General features: G+C 53.5%; 1 protein-coding gene across 5 annotated transcripts; it reads left to right on the forward strand.

The window, feature by feature from the left end:
- The first annotated feature begins 1,345 nt into the window (after window positions 1-1,345).
- On the forward strand, window positions 1,346-16,107 carry Smim17 (small integral membrane protein 17). 5 transcript variants are annotated; one of them, XM_087201086.1, is made up of 5 exons: window positions 1,346-1,424; window positions 6,780-6,838; window positions 7,445-7,708; window positions 9,167-9,243; window positions 13,099-16,107. In XM_087201086.1, the coding sequence occupies exons 3-5, from the start codon at window positions 7,546-7,548 to the stop codon at window positions 13,240-13,242; spliced, it is 384 nt and encodes a 127-aa protein (XP_087057212.1). In that variant the 5' UTR covers window positions 1,346-1,424; window positions 6,780-6,838; window positions 7,445-7,545; the 3' UTR covers window positions 13,243-16,107. The 5 variants fall into 5 exon arrangements, with proteins under 5 accessions (XP_087057212.1, XP_012921741.1, XP_087057215.1 ...); XM_013066287.3 differs by having other exon boundaries at window positions 1,348-1,424; window positions 14,353-16,107; XM_087201088.1 differs by lacking the exon at window positions 1,346-1,424 and adding an exon at window positions 1,778-1,893.
- The last annotated feature ends 2,609 nt before the right edge of the window (window positions 16,108-18,716 follow it).

Raw genomic sequence — 18,716 nt, forward strand, 5'->3', positions numbered from 1 at the left:
TCCACGCACACAACCAGGAGGGTGGGGGTGTCGCTCACTGAGAAGCCCTGGGTTCAATCTCCAGAAATACCAGCAAAAGAAAGGCGCTTCTGAAAGGTTTTAGAAAATGGGTTCATTCAAAATAAAAATGCCAAGTAAATAGCAATACAGACGTTACGTGGAAGTGGAGGCCACCGTGAGGTGGTGTCAGTGCTCGGACGCAGAGATGCAGCCCGAGTTCAGGGGTGCGTGTGAGGGACCGCGGCTTGGTGAAGACCGATCCAGTGGGGCTCCGACACTTCCTCCTCGCTGCTGGCCTTCTCGGAGCCACCTTCCGAGGAAGCCACTCTTTCCCCGGGATTTGAGTCTAAGACGTTTCAGGGTAAAAACTGCAGTTTCCCCTCGTGCAGAGCCCCTGGTGTCCCACAGTCGCAAGGCTGCTGCCGGGGCCACGTCCTGAGCCCTCAGAGCTGGCTCCCACGCGGCCCTGGCGGGAGCTGTTTCTGTGCCCTCCGTGGAGACCGCGGGTCAGAGGTGCGGTGACTCCGCCTCCGGGCACAGCGCGGCCCGACTGGGAGCCTCGGCCGGGCAGCCCCTGGTGTCTTGGCCTTCGCGTCTCGCTGTCAGAGGCGGAGGAAGTGTCTCCTCCTCGGTCCGGCCCTTCCTCTCCTCCTGTGTGTCCCCTGGGCCAATTTTCTGATATCTGGTGTCCGGTTCCTTTCTCTGTGAGGTGGGGACAGCAGCCGCCCACATCCGGCTGTGGGAACTAAATGAGACAACACGCAAAGAGAGGTCGCTCTTCACTGCGGAAAAACGGTGGTTGTTTTGATTGTGGTCTTGAGTATTGAGGTCACGCAATTGTTTATCCATTTGGAAAAGAGTTAAATCCTTACCCCACACCACACGAAAACGTTCCGCAAATCCCAACCAACTAAGCCTATGAAGCAAGGCTGCGAAGTACGAGGTGACACAGCGAAGTGTGTTTGGGAGGGGCGGGTGAGGAAAGACCCCCAGGAAGACCCCGTGGGCAGAAAGACAAGCAAATCGCGTTTGTATCGGAAGTGAAGGCCGGGCCGGCGGGCGGTGGAGCGGGGGACTCAGGCCGGAGCCGCAGCGGCCTCGGGGGACGCAGAGGCCGAGGCCGGGGGAGCAGCCGCGCGGCCCCGCTGGAGGCCGGACGTGGGGAGGACACCTTCGGGGCCACTGCTGTCCCCACGCCGCGACTTTGTCAGAAAACGGGAGCGATTCCTGCAGATCGCAGCCTGGGCGGCCGCGGGAGGTGCGTGGCGCGGCGACGGGTTTCCCCACGGCGGTTCCCACCCGGCCCTGGCGCAGGCGGCAGAGCGCCCGGGACCCGCGGCCCCGCCCCGCCCCCAGCCTCCGCGTGTGCGCAGCCGCAGTCCGCGCCGAGCCGGCTCTGCAGCGCGGACCCGCGGGCGGGGAGGGTGAGTCGGCGCTGCCCCCAGGGGCCGGGGCGGGGCGGGGTCCCCGATCGCGCGCGGGACCCTGGGGCGGGGGTCTCGGTGGGCAGCTCGCCTTCCCGCGCAGCGCTCCTCTCCGGGGTCCGGGATGAGTGCTCGGCGCGTGCACTGCGCTCGGCGGGCCCGGCCAGGCCCTGAGCGCCCGGCCCTGGAGCGGAGCCGACCACTCCCGCCGAGCAGAGCGAGGGGAGCGAGCCGCGGCCAGGGCGGCTGCGGGCCGTCCGCCCCGTCACGGGTGACCCTGCTGCCGAGCCCCGGCCTCCCCGGCCCTGGCCCCGCGGCACCGCCCCGCGCCTCTCCTGCCCTGCAGTCCGAGCCTGCGGTCACTTGGGGCTCGCGTTTGGGACCTGCGCGGTAGCTCCTCATCCCACGGAGGCCGAAACAGGCAGCCCCAGGTCCGACCCAGGCCTGACCTGTGCTCTCCCTCTTCGAGGTATTTAAAGTAATTATTGGCGTGGCGGGGCAGGGGGCACTGGGGATTGAACCCAGGGCCTCCACACTGAGCTGCGTCCCCAGGCGTTTTTATTTCTTATCTTGAGACAGAATCTGTCCAATTTGCCCAGGTGGGCTCGAACTGGAGACCCTCCTGCCTCAGCCTCAGAGCGCAGGGCTGACAGGGATGCACCTGTTTGCCTGCTTCGAGCGGGCGGCGCATAATAGCCAGGACCCAGAGGCTTGGTTAGTCCGGCCATTGCTGCTCTGACAGGGCTCTAAGAGGAACCATAACATGCCCTTCAAGTGCAGAACAAGCTTAGTACCTGTGAAAAGCAGCCTGGGACCCCAGCCACTGAGGAGGCTGAGGCAGGAGGATCTTGGGTTGCAGGCCAGCCTGGGCAACTCAATGAGACCGCAAGGAAAAGAGTAAGAAGTAAAAAACCCAAACTACAAAGGCTGAGAGCTGCGCCACGTAGTGGTGCCCCACAGCCCCAAGCAGGCGAGCACACAGGGCCGCGCTGCGCAGGCGCTGCGAGCTGTGGTTCAGTCACGCACAAGGACGACGCAGAGGCGGGAGGGCTCCTGCCGGGACCAGGCCCCGGAAGCCGCTGGCCAGAGCGGAAGACTGCGTCTGCTCGGAAGTGGGAGGCTGGCTGCGGTCCCGTGCTGTTCGGGGCTGGACAGGGCCTCTTCCTCCAGCGGGCTCCGGGCTTCCTTTGCCCCCCCCCCCCCTTCCCGCCTTCGATGAGCGCCTGTGCTGCTCACGCGCCGGCCCCTCTTCCCTGGTTTCACCTCGACCCCTGGCCGGCAGAATGGCGGCTCCCTGAAGATGCCACCGCCCAGGCCCCAGGACCGCGATGGCAGGCAGGGGGCAAGGCTGCAGCTGGGGTGCACAGTGTCGGCCAGCCAGCTCCCTCGGGCTGGGCACAGGCCCGGGCTCTCTGAGCTCCCGAGGGCGGCCAGGGTCCCTGACGGCCTTGGATGGGGAGTCATGAACCAGAGCTGCTGGCCTCTCAGGGCTGGAAAAGACACTGAAGGTGTTCGGGCCTGCAGCTGCCAGGAGGAAGCAGCCCTGCCCCTGCCCCTGTTTTATCTCAGACTTGGTATAGAAAACCGTAGAGTAATGAATTTTAGCTGAGTCCACACTCAGCTGGTGCATGCCTCTTATCACAGCACTCTGGGAGGCTGAGGCAGGAGGATCACAAATTTGAGCTGAGCCTGAGCAACTTAGTGGCTTGGCAAGGCTCTGTCTCAAAATAATAAGGGCTGACATTGTAGCTCAGTGCAAAAGTCCTGGGTTCAATCCCTACTACTTAAAAAAAAACAACCCATGAATAAAAAAAAAAACCCATGAATACATGAAATACTAAATTCATGTTGTCTTAAGTCACTAAATTTGTGGGAACGTGTTACAGTTTGTGTGCAGGAAGTTCACACAATTCCTCAGGGGCCTTTTAAGTCAGGACTTTATAACCTCACGATGTCACAGAACTCAATTCCCAATGCAGACACTGCAACAGCCTCCAGCAGCAAATCACAGCATTATGTGACATTCAAACAACTTGAGTTTTATTGTCGTTTTCCTTTTTTGGTGAGGCCTATGAAGTGCGTAGTCCAGTATGTGATGTTCAGCATAAGTGTTGCTCAGTGAGTTTGCAGAGAGGTTTGTCTGCTTGGCATGAGGACCACGGTGAGGGTCCTCACACCCTCTCCTGCCCCGGCCCAGTGTAGCAGTGCCCAGGCTCCCAGCGACAGTGGTCCAGTCTCTGTCAGTGAGGCCACTCGCATTGCTGGGTCGCGTCTGTTCCTACCCAGCCACCTATCCACGTGATTAACACGTGTGTGTCCGTGTGTGCACACATGCATGCAGGCGGCCTTCTGTACTCTCAAGTATACAGATCCAACCCCCTGTGGATGGAAAATACCTGGAAAAACTTGCACCTCTACTGAACACACATGGACTTTTCTTGTTAAGTCATTGGATGGGGCCTGAGGAGCCCCCCAAAGAGGAGATGGGACTTCGAGTCACCCTGTTGAGGAGACTCTTGACTCCCTGCATGGGAGAAGGATCTCAGGGTGCAGCAGTGTGAGGCGCAGGAAGATTCAAGGGAGGGAGAATAAGGAAAGGACATGGCCAAGCAGCTGCTGGGGTGCAGGGTCAGACTGGCCCCTTGAAGAGCAGGACGTGGCCTTCGAGGGTGCGCTGAGGTTCAGGGCTGGTGGGCCATGGGCTCAGCTATGGCTCCAGCCCTGGAGCTCCTCAGGTTTGAGGCAGTCGGTTCCCATGAGAGGATGTCGGGCTCTGTCCCATCTGGGTGACCACTCCTGCTGGGGGAGGCGATCTCATTACGGGTGGTCTGCAGGGCTCTGTGGTGACCTGATTATGGGTTGGAGACTTCTCGGCACCTGCCCAGGGGGTCTGGAGCCAATGCTGAAAATTACTTCCATTACTCTTGCCTTGGTGTCTCCAGTCTTGTGTGTGTGTGTGTGTGTGTGTGTGTGTGTGTGTGTGTGTAGTATTCCAGGTAAATTTAGGGCCAGTAAACCTTTCGATACAGACACTCCCTAAGTGATTAGGATTCCTACACAGAGCTGATCGGGGGTCTGACCAGAGTGCTGAGGAGACAAGAAAGACAAAAAAGTTCCTTCCTTTCTACCCATCTTCATTTCTCCTGTGCTACCTGAATTATTTCCTAAACAATGCAGCATAACAACTATTTATAGAGCATTTACATTGTATTAAACATTATATTACCTAGAGATAATGCATAGTACACGGAGAGTGTGCACGGCTGCATGAGAATATTGTATCATTTTACAGAACAGATCCCAGAATCCATGGATTTTGATATATGTAGGGATCTGTGCCCAGTGCTATAGGAATACCGAGCAACCATGGGCGTGCATGTGGGTGTGAGTGTGTAGTTTTTATATGTGGCTGTGTAGTTTGCCTGGTGCGTAAAGGTTTATGTGCATTTCAGGTCCACTCACATGTGCACCGTTTTCGTTGTGCCCAGTGTGTGGAGGAGCCGTAACTATGGCATTTGCCTCTGGTTGGTAGACACCCCGGGTGGTGATGTTTTTCTGATGCATATGAGTGGCTTTGACTGAGAACATGAGCAGCTTTGTTTTGGGGAAGACAGAGGATACCAGGCTCCACCAAGCAGGCTCTGCGAGGTCCTGGGTTTCCCTTTCTTGGGGGTAAGCGCCCGGGTGGGGCTGCAGCATCCTGGGGAGTGTGTCTCAGCCTAGCAAGTGCTGGTGCTGCGAGTTTGAGCCCAGAGAAGCACCCACGAGTCAGCGTGCTTCTAAAACTCACTGCAGCAGTGTCCAAGGGAAACCGTGGGCTGTGGGTTTGAAAGGAAAGTCAGTGTCGCATTTACATTTTGTTCCTTTGTTTGATTTTCACAGTCGTGGGTAACCAGGCAAATAAAGACTTGCCTGTTCGCTGGCTGAGCTTGAGGACGCTCTGCCCTGCGGGCACCTTGGCCCGGAGGAGGAGCGGCAGTGAGAGGGTCAAAGGCTGCAGGGCACAGGCCTCTCCTCCCCGGAGGTCAGAGAGGGTGGGACACAGCTGTGCCCCTCCCAGCACTGTGCGGGGCTGAGGCAGGAAAATCAGAATTCCAGCCCCGCCTGGGCAGCTCCGTGACTTAGCGAGAGCTTGTTTTAAAAAATAAAAACGGGCTGGGGGTACAAAGGCACTGGGTTCAACGCCCCGTAAATCATGGCCAGCCGGGACCGAGGAGGGGGACGCCGGTGGGTGGGAGAGGATTCGGTCTGGGAGGCCGGAGGGGGTCGGGTCCCCTGAACACAGGCACAGCCAGGCAGAGGGCCGGGGCCGGGCGGGGGAGGTCAGCTGAGCCTGGGGCGGGGGCGGGGGGGGGCGCCCTGCTGGGGGGGGCTGCAGGCTCCGGAGCGGCCGGAAGGGGGCGCTGGAGCCGGAGTGCAGCTGCCCAGGGGCCCTGGCCAGGCGGGTCGGAGTCAGGGTCTCCCGGGCCTCCAGACGCCTGCTCCTGGGGAGGACGTGACTGGTGCTCCGTAAAGCAGAAGCGGACAGAGCCTCCCTGTCCCTTGTAAGGACACTTTAAAGTACAGACATGTATTTTAATAAACATGATGGCATGTGACCCGTATGTCACATTTATATTATGAGAAATTTCAAACGTGAGGTCGGAGGTCGCCGCCATCCGCCATTTCCGGTTCCGGCTCCTCCTCTGCTGGTTGGCCCCAGGGACCTGTGCCTGTTTGCTTTTCCTTCTTTGCAGGAGTATTTTTAAATAATTTTATTTTTCTATTAGTACGTATTTGTAGCAGTGATGATTTCATTCCTTGGAGGACTTGGTGCATGGACTCAGCATACCTCAGTTCCTCTCCTTTCTTGCCTTCCCCTCCCTGAGATGAGGCTTCCCCTCATCTCTTGGTTCCATTCCTGTTTACAAAAGATCTACCCCTGTGTTTCCTACCATCTGTCTTTTTCTTTGCTTTTTATTTATACTTTAGGTTTCTCATGTAAAAAAACCCCATGTGATATTTAAGTTTGTATGTCGGATTTATGTCACTTTACGTTATCTCAAAATGCATCCTTTTTCCTGCAAACGACTCAAGGTTTTCCTTCTTCATGGCAGAGTAGTGCTCCATTGTGTGTAAGCACCACATTTTCCTTATCCATTCGTCTGTTGATGGACACATAGCTGCATCCAGGATTTAGCTATGATGAATTGTGTTACAATAAACATGAGTATGCGTGGACACTGAAGTATGGGATCTTTAACTCTCACAGGAAGATTCTTAGAAGAGCAATAGCTGGACCAAATTGACTTCTATACTGGTTGTATTACCTTACATTCCCACTCACATTGTAGTAAGGTTTCTTTTTCCCTGCAGCCTCATCAGAATTTGTTATAGTTTGATTTCTCGATGATGGCCGTTCTTTCTGGAGTGAGGTAATCTCAGTGTTGGTTCCGTGTGCGTTTGCCTAGTGCTCAGTGCTGTTGAGCATGTTCTCCCGTGTTTATTGCCCGTGTGCCCGTCGTCCCTTCATTGCAGTCACCCATTCTTTAAAGTTAGGTCTTGTGCTTTGAGAATCTCAGTTTTTTGAGTTCTGTGTACATTTTAGACGCTGGTCCTCGGTTTGGGAGGAGCTGAGTAAAGTTTCCCCATGCTGTGGGCTGTCTCTCCACTCTGGGTGATTTCCTTTGCTGTGCAGTGGCTCTTTGCTTAGTCTCGCTGTTATTTTTGTGCAGCTGAAGCTCTGTTGGGAAGCCCTTGCCCGCACCCGTGTCTCAGGGTTTGCCCGCTTTGTCTTCCAGCAGGCTGAACGTGTGCATGCCCAGTTGTGGCACTCTGTTCCTCTTTCCCCTTTATTTTCTCATCCCGCTCGGGGTGCTGTGTGCCTCCTTCCCTTCCCTCCCTCTCTTGTCCCCTGCAATGCAAACTCTCCAAGGTCTGGGACTCCGTTTTGATCACTGCACTGTTTTTCACACTCAGCACAGCATCTGAGACTCTTCCCATTCCCTGCACCTTGTCACTGTTTGTTGAATGACTGTCAGTCCTCAGGTTCTGACTTCTGCGCCTGGGAGCCACAGGACCTTGGAGCAGGAGCAGGAGCAGGAGGAGGAGCCATCTCCACAGCCCCACAGCCTCCCAGGAGATGCAGAGCCTCAGGCCTGAGCAGATGCAGGGGCTGCTGGAGCCAGAGAGGGTGAAGATGCTGCTGCCTCGGGAGAGCCGGGCCTGGGAGAAGCCGTCCCAAGTCACCAAGGACTGGGTGGCGGTGGAGCTGGGGGCCTGCAGCTGTGACGGTGAAGGGAGAGGTAAGAGCGGGGATCCCCTGGGGCAGTCTCCGCAGAGCTTAGAGAAAGCCCGGACACCGCCTTCACTCCCTGAGCCAACAGGGTTTATGGAGCACTGAGTCGGTCAGTGCACGCTGTGTAACAAGTCATCCCGGGCAGGTGTGGTGCACACCTGTGATCCCAGCACTCAGGAGGCTGAGGCGGGAGGGTCACCTCAAGTTCAAAGCTGGCCTGGGCTACAGAGAGAGACCCTGTCTCCAAAACAATACAAAACAGGGCTGCAGATGTAGCTCAGTGGTGCTGCGCCTGCCTGGCAAGTGCAAGGTTCTGAGTTTGATCCCCAGTACTACAAAAACAAAACCAAAACAGCAACGGCAACAAAATCATGGCATCGTCCCCCAGCTTAGTGGGCAGCGTGGCAGTCATCGATGGCTGACAATCCTGTGGGTCGGAGACGTTCGTCCTGTTGCCCATGCAGCTGTGGAGCCGGCAGGTGGCCTTGAGCTGGGGTCAAGGTCCTGGGTGCAGGCCCTGAGTGCTCACGACTGGCTGTGATCTGCAGCCCAGAGCCAGTCAGCGGCACTGCGGGCTCAGGATCCGCAAGGGAGGCAGCGACTCCATCCAGTCACTTTTCTGTGACCCTGGAGATTGAACCCAGGGCCTTCACACGCTTTTATTGTTGTTGTTATTATTATTATTTTATTTTTATTTTGAGACAAGTTCTCACCAAATCGCTAAAGTTTCCCAGGCGTGGCTCAAACTGTAGTCTTCCTGTCTCAGCTTCCCACAGTGCTGGGATGACAGGCGTGCACCACCACATCTGGGCTCACAAGTCCCTTCTGGGCCTCTGCTGCAAGGCTGAGCTCAGACTCTGTGAGGAAGGGGCGTGGGGAGAAATGAACAAGGTGAGGGCAAAGCTCCTGCAGGCGCCTGCAGTGTGTCAGGAACGAGGAGCTGGAGATTCAGTGCGACGCTTGGCGGAGCTCAGACGAGGCAGAGACCAGCTGGCTGGTGACCACACTGTGAAAGAGGGGTCCCCTGAAGGACACCCCATCGCAGAAGGGGCTGAGCTGTCCACCAGGGTCGGCCCTCTACTCCAGGAGGTGTGAGGGTGAGGTCCGAGCCCAGTGGGGCTCAGGGCGATGGGAAGCGCTGACTGCTGCCCTGTCCAGCTCGGGGCCAGGGGTGTCGAGGCTCATACTTGGAGGACAGGTGGAGGGACAGGGTAGAGCACATCTGTGACCCAGTGTGGTCTTCCAGGTAGCTGTGGGGTCAGAATCCAGGTTTTCAGCCTCACCTGAGGCATACAGGCCATAGGCATGTGTGTGTGTGTGTGTGTGTGTGTGTGTGTGTGTGTGTGTGTGTGTGTGTGTGATATCAGCAGAGAAAGACAGGATGCCGGGGGAAGACTAGGAAAAGCTCCGGTGGCCTGGTTCCTCACTCATGGCTCCTTTCTCCTCTACCCATAACCCCACCCAGACCTGTCTTCTCCAGAGTCTGGGTTTTCCCAGGAGTGGAGCTTGGTGGAGGAAGATGAAGAGTCAGAGGATGCCCAGGTATGTTGGGGTTTCTCCTCCTCCTCAGATGTCTCACCTGGAAGATCTCGGGGATTGTCACAGATCCTCAGCCTGGAGTTCTCTGCCCTGTGGAAATTCCAAGAGGTATCTTGTGGGAAGCAGGACGTGTTCCTGCAGTGGCCACACAGAGCGGAGGGTCTCCATGTAGTGTGTGTTTAACTCACACACCTTACTTGTAAATCCATCCATCCATCCACCCACTCTCTCACCACCTACCCACCCATCAATTCACCCGTCTACCCCTTGAACATCCATCAACCACTCATCTGTCCACTCACTGTTCTAGCGATCCTCAATCCCTGTGCACCCATATTTCTATTCCGTCTGTTCAGCCATTGGTATACATTACCATCTAGTCTTACCCATGCAGTATCAACCTGTCTCACCTACCCCCACATAGTCATCCATCTGTCTACTCATCTGTCAGACCCACCAATTCATCTGTTTTCTGTCTGTTGACCATGGTGAAGATGTGGCTACTTTTCATCCCCCTTATGCTTACTCATTCATTTATCCCTATCTGTCCCATCCATCCATCCATCCACCCATTGATCAGTCCATCTACCAAGCTACCTACTGATTTGCCCGTCCATACACCATTCATTCATTCATTCATTCATGCATCCACTTACCCATTCAATCCATGTATCCATCCATCCATCACTAATCATCTCGTGGGCCTAATCCAAATACTATAAACAAACAAAACAGAATTATCTATCACATATAGTTCACCCAGAGACATCAGTATAAGAGATAACAGCAGTGATTATTTTATTTATCCATTTATCCGATACATCAGAAAACGCATGTAACTACTGCCAGCAGCACACGAGGGCTCCATCCCTCTCTGGGTCCTATGTGGGACACCCACGATGGTTAGCCTAGCCCAGGACATGAGCTTCCCGCTCTACAGGGAGGGAAAGGGGACAAACTGGACAACAGACCACCGTGGAGCAGGAACAAGTGCTGGCCCAGTGAGAGGGCTTGAAGGAGCAAACTCTGCATGCTGCAGCTTTGTTCCTGAACACAGAAAGGAGGAGACACCAGGCCCAGGGTTTTAGGGACCAGCGTGTTTTCCTCCCACCAGGCTGAGGGAAGAGCCTGTGGCCAGGAGAGGAGAATGCTGCAGCAGGGCCTATCTGGGGGACTTGGGTGTGGAACGCAGAGTGGAGGGAGCTGCAGACAACAACCTGGCTGGGATGAGTTGTTCCTCCACTTCCTAACTACTTCCCCAGCGCTGGCTGTGTGCAGGGAGGTGGTCAGCACGCAGAGGGCACAGCAGTGAATGGGTCGGAAACGATGCTTGCCTCCAGCAGGGTTTCGGCTGCCCAGGTGGATGGATGGGGAGCAGAGGAAGCAGCTTGGGTGTTGGCTGGAGTGAGTGCTCGGTGAGGTGTGAAGTCAGAAGCCAGCGCGGGAGGCGTTGAGGGCGAGGGAAGCTGTCCCCGGAGTCCTTGACGGGAAAGGCTGAAGGAGTCAGGGAGTGAGACAGGCAGATGTGGGGGTGCCGTGGGTGCCGAGGCCCGAGGCAGGGGGGCCCTGGCCCGGCTGAGGAGCGTCCCGTCCCGGTGGCCGATGTGGCCGGGCTGGGCTCCGTGAGTCTGCAGCGGAGTGCGGGGCCGCGCACTCCTGACGCCCTTGCTAGCCCAGCTTTCCCTGGGCCTGTGCTCGCGGTCAGTGCAGGCTCTCTCTTCACAGGTGAGGAGATGGAGGCAGAGAGGGGCTGGAAGGCTCCTGCTGGCCCCACAAGGAGCAGGTGGCGGCGTCAGAGGGAGGCCGAGGCCTTGGGTGGAGGGGACGGGGGCGCGGAGCGTGGGCCCCAGGCCTTCCTGACTTCGGGGTGTCCCAGGGCAAGGCCAGGGAGGACAGGGGAGAGGCAGCATCCAGCCTGGGAGCAGGACACTCAGTTAACTTCCTGTGGCGACCATGGAGCAGCACAGGCCGTGCGGTTCGTGAGGAAAGGTTCGCTCAGCTGGCGGAAGTGGAGCTGGAAGTCCCATGTGAAGAAGCCTCCTCCCCAGGAGCGGGGAGCAGAGCTCGGCCCCTTCACCCTGCAGAACAGCAGGGCCTGTGACCCTCGTCTGTCCCACCCCGCGGGCCTTGCCGTGTCTTAGCGCGGCAGACGGGGTCACCCGGAGAAACAGAGCATGGTGCTGGCTCCAGTTTCGGTCTCCTCCCTGCGACACCATCTCGGGCCCCACCATCAGGACCTCGTGGCCCAGGGCCCCACCTCCTGATCCATCAGCGTATGAATTTGGGGATGAAGTTTCCAACAGCAGCATTCGGAGAACACCTTCAAGCCGTGGCCCATGGTCCACTCTGCCATTCGCTCATCTGTGGCCCATGGACCCCTTTCTGGGTCCCCCCTAGGAGAGAGAGAGGGACAGGTGCCCAGGACCAGCGGCCTTTGATGGCACTCGCTGCCAGGCCAGGCAGCCCTCGCTGTGACTCTACCTACCCTAATTTACTTAACCCTCGTATCAGACCTCGAGGAAGACCTACGCCCAGTGTACAGATGGGCAAGTGAAGGCACAGCGAGGTAGTGACTTCCTCCCTGTCAGCACATGAGCGGCAGAGCTGCAGTTGGAAGCCAGTGTGCAGCGATCCACTGGGCGCACTCGCCCACCTCGGTCCTCCCCAGGAGGGCGGTGGACAGTGCCTCCCCCTGCTGCCCTGCTCGTGTGTCACATGACCCTTGTGGAGAGAAGGGGGCGGCTTTCCGGGGGCTCCCAAGGCCCACTCTGGGCACCCAGAAGACAGCAGGGAGGAGAAGGGCCCGTCCCCGTCCTGTGAGGCGCAAGCGTGTGCGATGCCCGAAGCTCGCATGCGAATGCGTGAGGCCAAAGGAGAACCCAAGGCCCAGAAACGACCCAGTGGCGCCGCTGCAGCTGCTGCAGCGGGCAGTGGTCCTGCAGCCCAGGCCAGGCATGGCTTTCTCGGAGGGGAGTAAACCAGGGAGGGAGCATGGTGGATGCGGGGACTTAGCATGATCAGCCTTTTGGGGGAGTGGTACCGGGGATTGAACCCAGGCCTTCGCCCTGAGCTACGTCCCAGCTCTTTGGGGACAGGGCCTTGCTAAGTCGCTACCTTTCCCAGGCTGGGCTTGAACTTATGGTCCTCCTGCCTCAGCCTCTTGGAAGACTGGGGAACAGGAGTGTGCCTCCATGCCCTGCTGATGAGCTGCTTCCTGTTCCGTGTGCTCCCCCTGGGCAGTGTTCGCCTCGGGAGACGCCTCAGGCTGTGTCAGGGCCCCTGCCCGTCCAGAGGGTGGCTCAGGGCCCCCAGAGAGGGGCTGAAACCTGGTGATATCAGCCCTGTACCCACTGTGTGTTTCCTATGCATGCACACCCAGGGTGACATTTAATTTGTAAATCAGGCAGGGTACAGTGCAGGAATAACTCATAGCGACCTAGCACCCTTGACCTATAATAAGAGCTATGTGCATATGCAGATGAAGTCCAGCCCCTGCCTGCTCCCAAGGGGAGCTCTAGGGCGTGGACAGTGTGGGGCATTGTCCTCTCTGGGCCAGCGTCCGTGACACCCCCTGGTTCCTTCCCTGGGCCCTGGCTGCCCGGAGGACGATGTAGCCCAGGGTTCGCGGGGAGAGGGCTCCCATTGGCACAGGGCATTTCTCAGGAGAAGGGGCACCACGGACAGGAGCCATGGAGCAGAAGTGATGGCCCGGCCCCTGGGGATCGGGAGCAGCGGGACCCAGTCAGATACCAGTGCAGGGCACTGTCCTGGTCACTTTTCTCATCACTGGGGTGAAGTAGGGGAACCCACAGCTGGATGGGACAGAGGTTTATCCTGGCTCCCGTTTTGTTTTGGAAGCTTCAGTCCTTGCAGGGTCAGCGGTGCAGCGGGAGAGCCTGGTGTGGGGGGAGCCTCATGGCCGCCAGGAAGCTGGAGTGGAAGGAGGATCCCGGGAGGGAGCTGCAGCCCTGCAGCTCATGGCCAGGCCCCGCGGTCCAGTGAGTGCACGAGGCTCCCGGGCGACATCTGGACCTAAACCATCACCCAAATGCAGAATGTTTGTATTTCGGGTGACTTGTGCTTATTACATTTTCTTAATTTCATATTCTGCCTTCTGAAATGATAGAGTAGTGATTTCTAAGAAAACACAGATCAGAGTAACACACGTGCATCGTGTGCACCCCGCACCCCGCCTGAGGCCCGAGCGCCCACGTCCTCCTCCTCCTTTCCGGCCTGTCTCCCCTCTGGAGGCAGCCACGGCCCTTGATTCCTGCTCACACAGACGAGCTTTGGTTTCATCAGACTCCAGCTGAAGAGTTGTCCAGCAGACTGCACATACCGGGAAGAGGAGGTGGGATCAGGAGTCTTGTTCTGCATTTGGTGTCTTCCCGGTATATTCTGGATGGCTTTCGTGGCATGCCTTGATCATCTCCACTCTTTCAAGTTTACTTCAGGCCAGAGAGGAGTGAGGCACAGAGGGGTGGTGGTAGCAGAGGGGAGGGAAGCGGTCGGCTTCCTGAGGTGTTCTGAAGGCAAAGTCAGCAGCCTTCGCCATGGCTGGGAAGACTGGGGTGTGGGAGAGGAGGGTCCAGGATGCCACAGAGGAGGCCCGGAGAGGCCTGCAGGAGTAATGTGGGACTCACACGGGCGAGGACCTGGGTTTGAGGGCCGGGGAGATGCGAGGATGTTTGTGTGGCACGTGTAAACTTTGGTGCCCCCGTTGCATATCCAAAGGGAGGTGGTGAGCAGACAGTGAGAAATGCAGTTGGGAAGTCAAGACGGGAGTTGGGTCAAAGAATACAACTCACACGCAAATGTCTTTTGATGGGGCGTTTGCATAAAAAGGCTATTTTAGAACCGCAGGACTTTATACACCAATGGCGTTTTCATCCCATTTTTTCCCCCTGAAATTTCCTCCCATAGAGCATAAGTATGTTACTTACTCTTGTGTGATTATCTTACCTCTAGCCACTCTGTCATACAGCTTTAAATTTAAATAACTTCTCTGTTAATATGTTGTTTTATTTCTAATCGTATAATCCTATTTTCCTATAAGTAAGGCTGGTGTTCCCTTTCTTTCCAGTATTTATACTTTCTTCTCTTCTGTTTCAGGGCTTGGTGGAGTGGTCAAAAGCTCCACAACAAACGACCATAGTGTTGATAGTGTGTGTGCTGTTCTTGTTCCTGGTTTTGACGGGGATGCCTATGATGTTTCACGTTTGATTATCCCAGTGACCTTTGTTTTCAGATAGATCCCCTGTGTCATCTTGAGGACGTGTCCTGGTTAAAAATCAGGGATGAGTTTTGAATATTTTCAAATGCCTTTCAAATATCCACAAAGATGATTTTTTTTTTTAAAAAAAAAACCTTTTAGTATGAAGTTTTACATTACTGTATTTCATTAAAATTAAGACATCATTAATTGCAGAGCACATATTATTTTATATACCATTGAGAAAGAAAAATGCTTGTTTTAATTGTAAAATGCCACCTCCTAACTTCAGAGAAGGTGAAAAAATGTCCAATTTAGAATGAGTGAGATTTAATAGATTTCTTATCGAACCATTTTTGCATTCCACGGATTGTGGTCCACTCTCTTTTCATGTACTGAGTTATTTTTTCTTGATGTTCATGTGAGATTCTTGCCTCCATCTTCATATGTGAGTTGGGTGCTATCTTGGTGAAGCTGGGTGTGATGGAGGAGCCTGCCTCATAGGAACAGCTGAGCAGCTCTTACCCTTCTCTGTGGTTCTGAATCACAGCTGTAGCTTGAGGATTATCTAGCCCTCGCCATCTTAAAGGATCCACCAATAAAATGATCAGACCCTAGAGTCATGGAGGGGACATTTCAGCCAATTCTTGGGCAGCTCTCTCAGTTCTCCCCATGCCATCAGTCTGTTGACACTTCTCACTTCATGGACTCATTTTGATGACTTATGATGTTCTTTTTCCCCTAGAGAATTCTTAATTCCATGGAGTTTTTCAGATTATTATCCTATGGTGCGCACTATTTTATAACTAAACACAAACCTTTCCTTTGTCCTCTTCTGTGTCCATTCTCAACTTCTTTGTGTGAGTTACCCATTATTTGACTTGTCAACGAATTATATAATGTTTTGTCAAAGAGCCAGTGTTAGGATCTATTTATATCCATTATTTTTCTTAATTATAATAGCTTTTCCTTAATATCTATTGTCTATTTTTATTGTTTTTATGATTTGTCTCAATTTTTAAGTTGAGTGTTTATATAGTTTTTATATTTGCAATAATAGCATATTTAATATAAAGGTATTTCTGGATATATCTCTGGCCACATCTTACAGGTTAACAATTTACATTCCTTTGTTGTTTTTTGTAATGTTCTTAGAGAGTGCTTTAAAACTCAGTAATTTTGCTCATTATTTTGTTTAAAAAGTTTTGTTTTCTTGTTTTACTGCACTGTGAACAGAGAATGTGGCCTATAATATATCTGTTTTCAAAATATTTTAAAAAGCTTTTACTGTGGCCTGGAAAATATCAAATTTTTGTTGCTGTTTCATGGACATCTAAGATGAATATGTATTCTGTGTAGAAAACTATGTGTCTTTTCATTAACTCAGTCTTATCAATTATATTGTTCAGATTCATATGTTATATAATGTTGGCTTACTGTATCTTTCAAAAACCAATAAGGTTATATGAAAATGTTAGTATGATTGGTTTAGCAATATATTTTTATAGTATTTGTGGTATGTATTCAACAGCTGTGTAATTTGATGCAAATAAGTCCAGCATTGTTATGTCGTTGCCTATTAAATAATCTATAAAAAACAACAAGCACAGTCCCTGTCCTGTAGTAGGCACTTAATAAATGTTAGTTAAAGCCGACTCTGCATCTTTTGTCAAATGTGAAATGATTGTCTTTAACCAAATTAATCATTTGCCTAAAACTTTGCTTATCTAATACTGGGTGATATGACATCCTGCTCTTTTTAAATTGTGCATGAGTATGTGTGTGTGTGTGTGTGTGTGTGTGTGTATGTGTGTGTGTGTAGAGACTGTATACTCCTTGTGCCATTTTGTATTAAAAGGCTTTTCGACAGCCTGCCTTAAGTTTACTAGAGAAATCAGCAGGGAGAAGCACGAGATGAGCTATCTTCCACTTGGGCTGACTGCACCCAGTAAGCAACTAGTCCTGAAAAGAGGAACCCAGAGCCTGTAATCTCAGCATGCTGGGAGGCTGAGGCAGAAGGGTCATGAGTTTGAGCTCAGCCTGGGCAATTTAGTGACTTAGCAAGAACCTGCCTCAAAATAAAAAAAAATTAAAATGACAAGTTCTAGGGGCACTTAGAGATTTCTTAGTATTTTCTCTGTAGATGATCACTTCATCTACATATAAAGATTTTGCTTCTACCTTGCCAATCCTATGCTAATTGTGTCTTTTTATTGCCAGTCTATTTTGGTGGGGCCTAGGTTTCAAAGTTTAATGGACAGATGAAGAGTAAGCATATCTGCCCTTGTTCCCCACCTTAGGGAGAAAGCATTGTATCTTCTCCATTCATATAAGGCATTCTCACTGGAAGTATGGAGTACGTGTCTTTGATCTGTTGAGAAGGTTCTGTTCTACTTCTAGTCTCCTGATAGCTTTTACCATGAACAGCTGTAGAATTTAGTTCAATACTTTTTCTGCAACTACTGACAGGATCAGAGGGCTTTTTCCTTTCCTCTGTTAAAATGATGACTTTTGGGGGTGGATCTTCCAATGCTGAACCAACACTGCCATCCCTATAACATAACCACTTTCTACATCCTGCCAGACCTGACTTCTAATAGTTTGTTTTGTAAAACAAATTTCTATCTATGTTCCTACTTTTTTCTTCTATTATCTTTATCCAGTTTTAGGGTTAGCACAATGTTGATTTCCTAAAATGAGGGGAGGAGTGTTCCTTCTTCTGCTTTAAATGTTTGATATAATTTATCAGTTAAAATGTTTATGAGCCTGTTGTTGTCATATAGGTAGGTTTTCAAGCTAGGAATATACTTTCTTTAATAGGTGCTATTCAAATTTGATATTTCCTCCAGAGTCAGTTTCATTAATTTGTCTTCCAAGGTACTTCTTAGAAGTTGTCCAATTTATTTCAAATAAGATTTTTGTAATATGCTTTCTATATCGTGTTAAATTCTGTAAAATCTGTGGTAATGTCCTCTAAATTTTGATATTGTAATTTTAAAAAAATTAAAAATGGGCTGGGGATGGAGCTCAGTGCAAAGGCCTGGGTTCAATCCTAGCACCACCACCACCACCAAAACAACAACAACAAAATACAAGCAAAAAAAAAAAAGCCGCCGCTATTGGGTTTGTTGGGGTTTTATCAGATGTAACGAAGAGAAGCTCACTCCCCGTGTTCCGCGCCTGGCCTGGGCTGCGGGACCACTGCCCGCTGCAGCGGCGCCACTGGGTCGTTTCTGGGCCTGGGGGTTCTCCTTTGACCTCACGCATTCGCATGCGAGCTTCAGGCATCTCACACCCTTGCGCCTCACAGGATGGGGACGGGCCCTTCTCCTCCCTACTGTCTTCTGGGGGGCCAGAGTGAGCCTTGGGAGCCCCCGGAAAGCCGCCACGTTCTCTACAGCTGTGGGTCCCGGGCGAGTCCTTAGTGAGGCGCTGACGGCTCCGGGAGAGGCGCATCCGCATCCGTCAGACTCTGGCACCTTCAGAAAGGCCAAGAAGCCTGCGCTTCCTTCCTGGGCGCCGCAGTACGGGAGGAGCCGGTGGCTCACACGACGGGTGAGTGAGGAGCTCGGGACACGGCATAGGGTGGCGGGCGACTTGTGTGGCCGTGCACTGCCCATCCTAATGTGGCCCTCGGGTGCGGTGAGCCCCTTCCTCTTGCCAGTGTAGCCGTCTTATTTATGTATTTACCCATTCATTTTCTGTGGTACTAGGGACTGAACCAAGGACCGTTGCACTGAGCCACATCCCCAGTTCACCCTCCTCTCATCTTGTAAATTAGTTTTTATTCTCAGACAGGGTCCTGCTAAGGCAGTAGGCTGCCCAGGCTGGGCTTGAACTTGTGTTCCTCCTGCCTCAGCCTCCTGAGTGCTGCGATCACAGGCGAGCACCACTGCAGCTGCCTTAAATTCTTAAATGGCAAACATTTCCTGATCTCTTTAACCACTGCGTGTGAAACTGATTCACGAAGCCGTGAACTGCATGTTGTGTTGGAGCCTGGGAATCCCCGTGGCACCGCCTCATCCCCTGTGCGCATGCGCCTGTGTGAGCGAGTGCGCATGCGTGTGCGGGGCTGGACGGGGCTGGACGGGGCTGGACGGGGCTGGACGGGGCTGGACGGGGCTCTGGAAGACTCCTCCACGGACAAGCGCACTAACAAGCACTGTCCACCCGAGCAATTCCCCCCTCACAGCCCCCTGTGGGACACTGCCAAGCGGCCGGAGCCAGACAGCAGCCCAGGCCCCTCGGAGGCTGAGGCCGCAGC

This window comes from Heterocephalus glaber, unplaced genomic scaffold, assembly GCF_053883595.1.
Source record: "Heterocephalus glaber isolate CG9 unplaced genomic scaffold, H.glaber_assembly_v1.0 deba00001745, whole genome shotgun sequence".
Taxonomy (NCBI): domain Eukaryota; kingdom Metazoa; phylum Chordata; class Mammalia; order Rodentia; family Bathyergidae; genus Heterocephalus; species Heterocephalus glaber.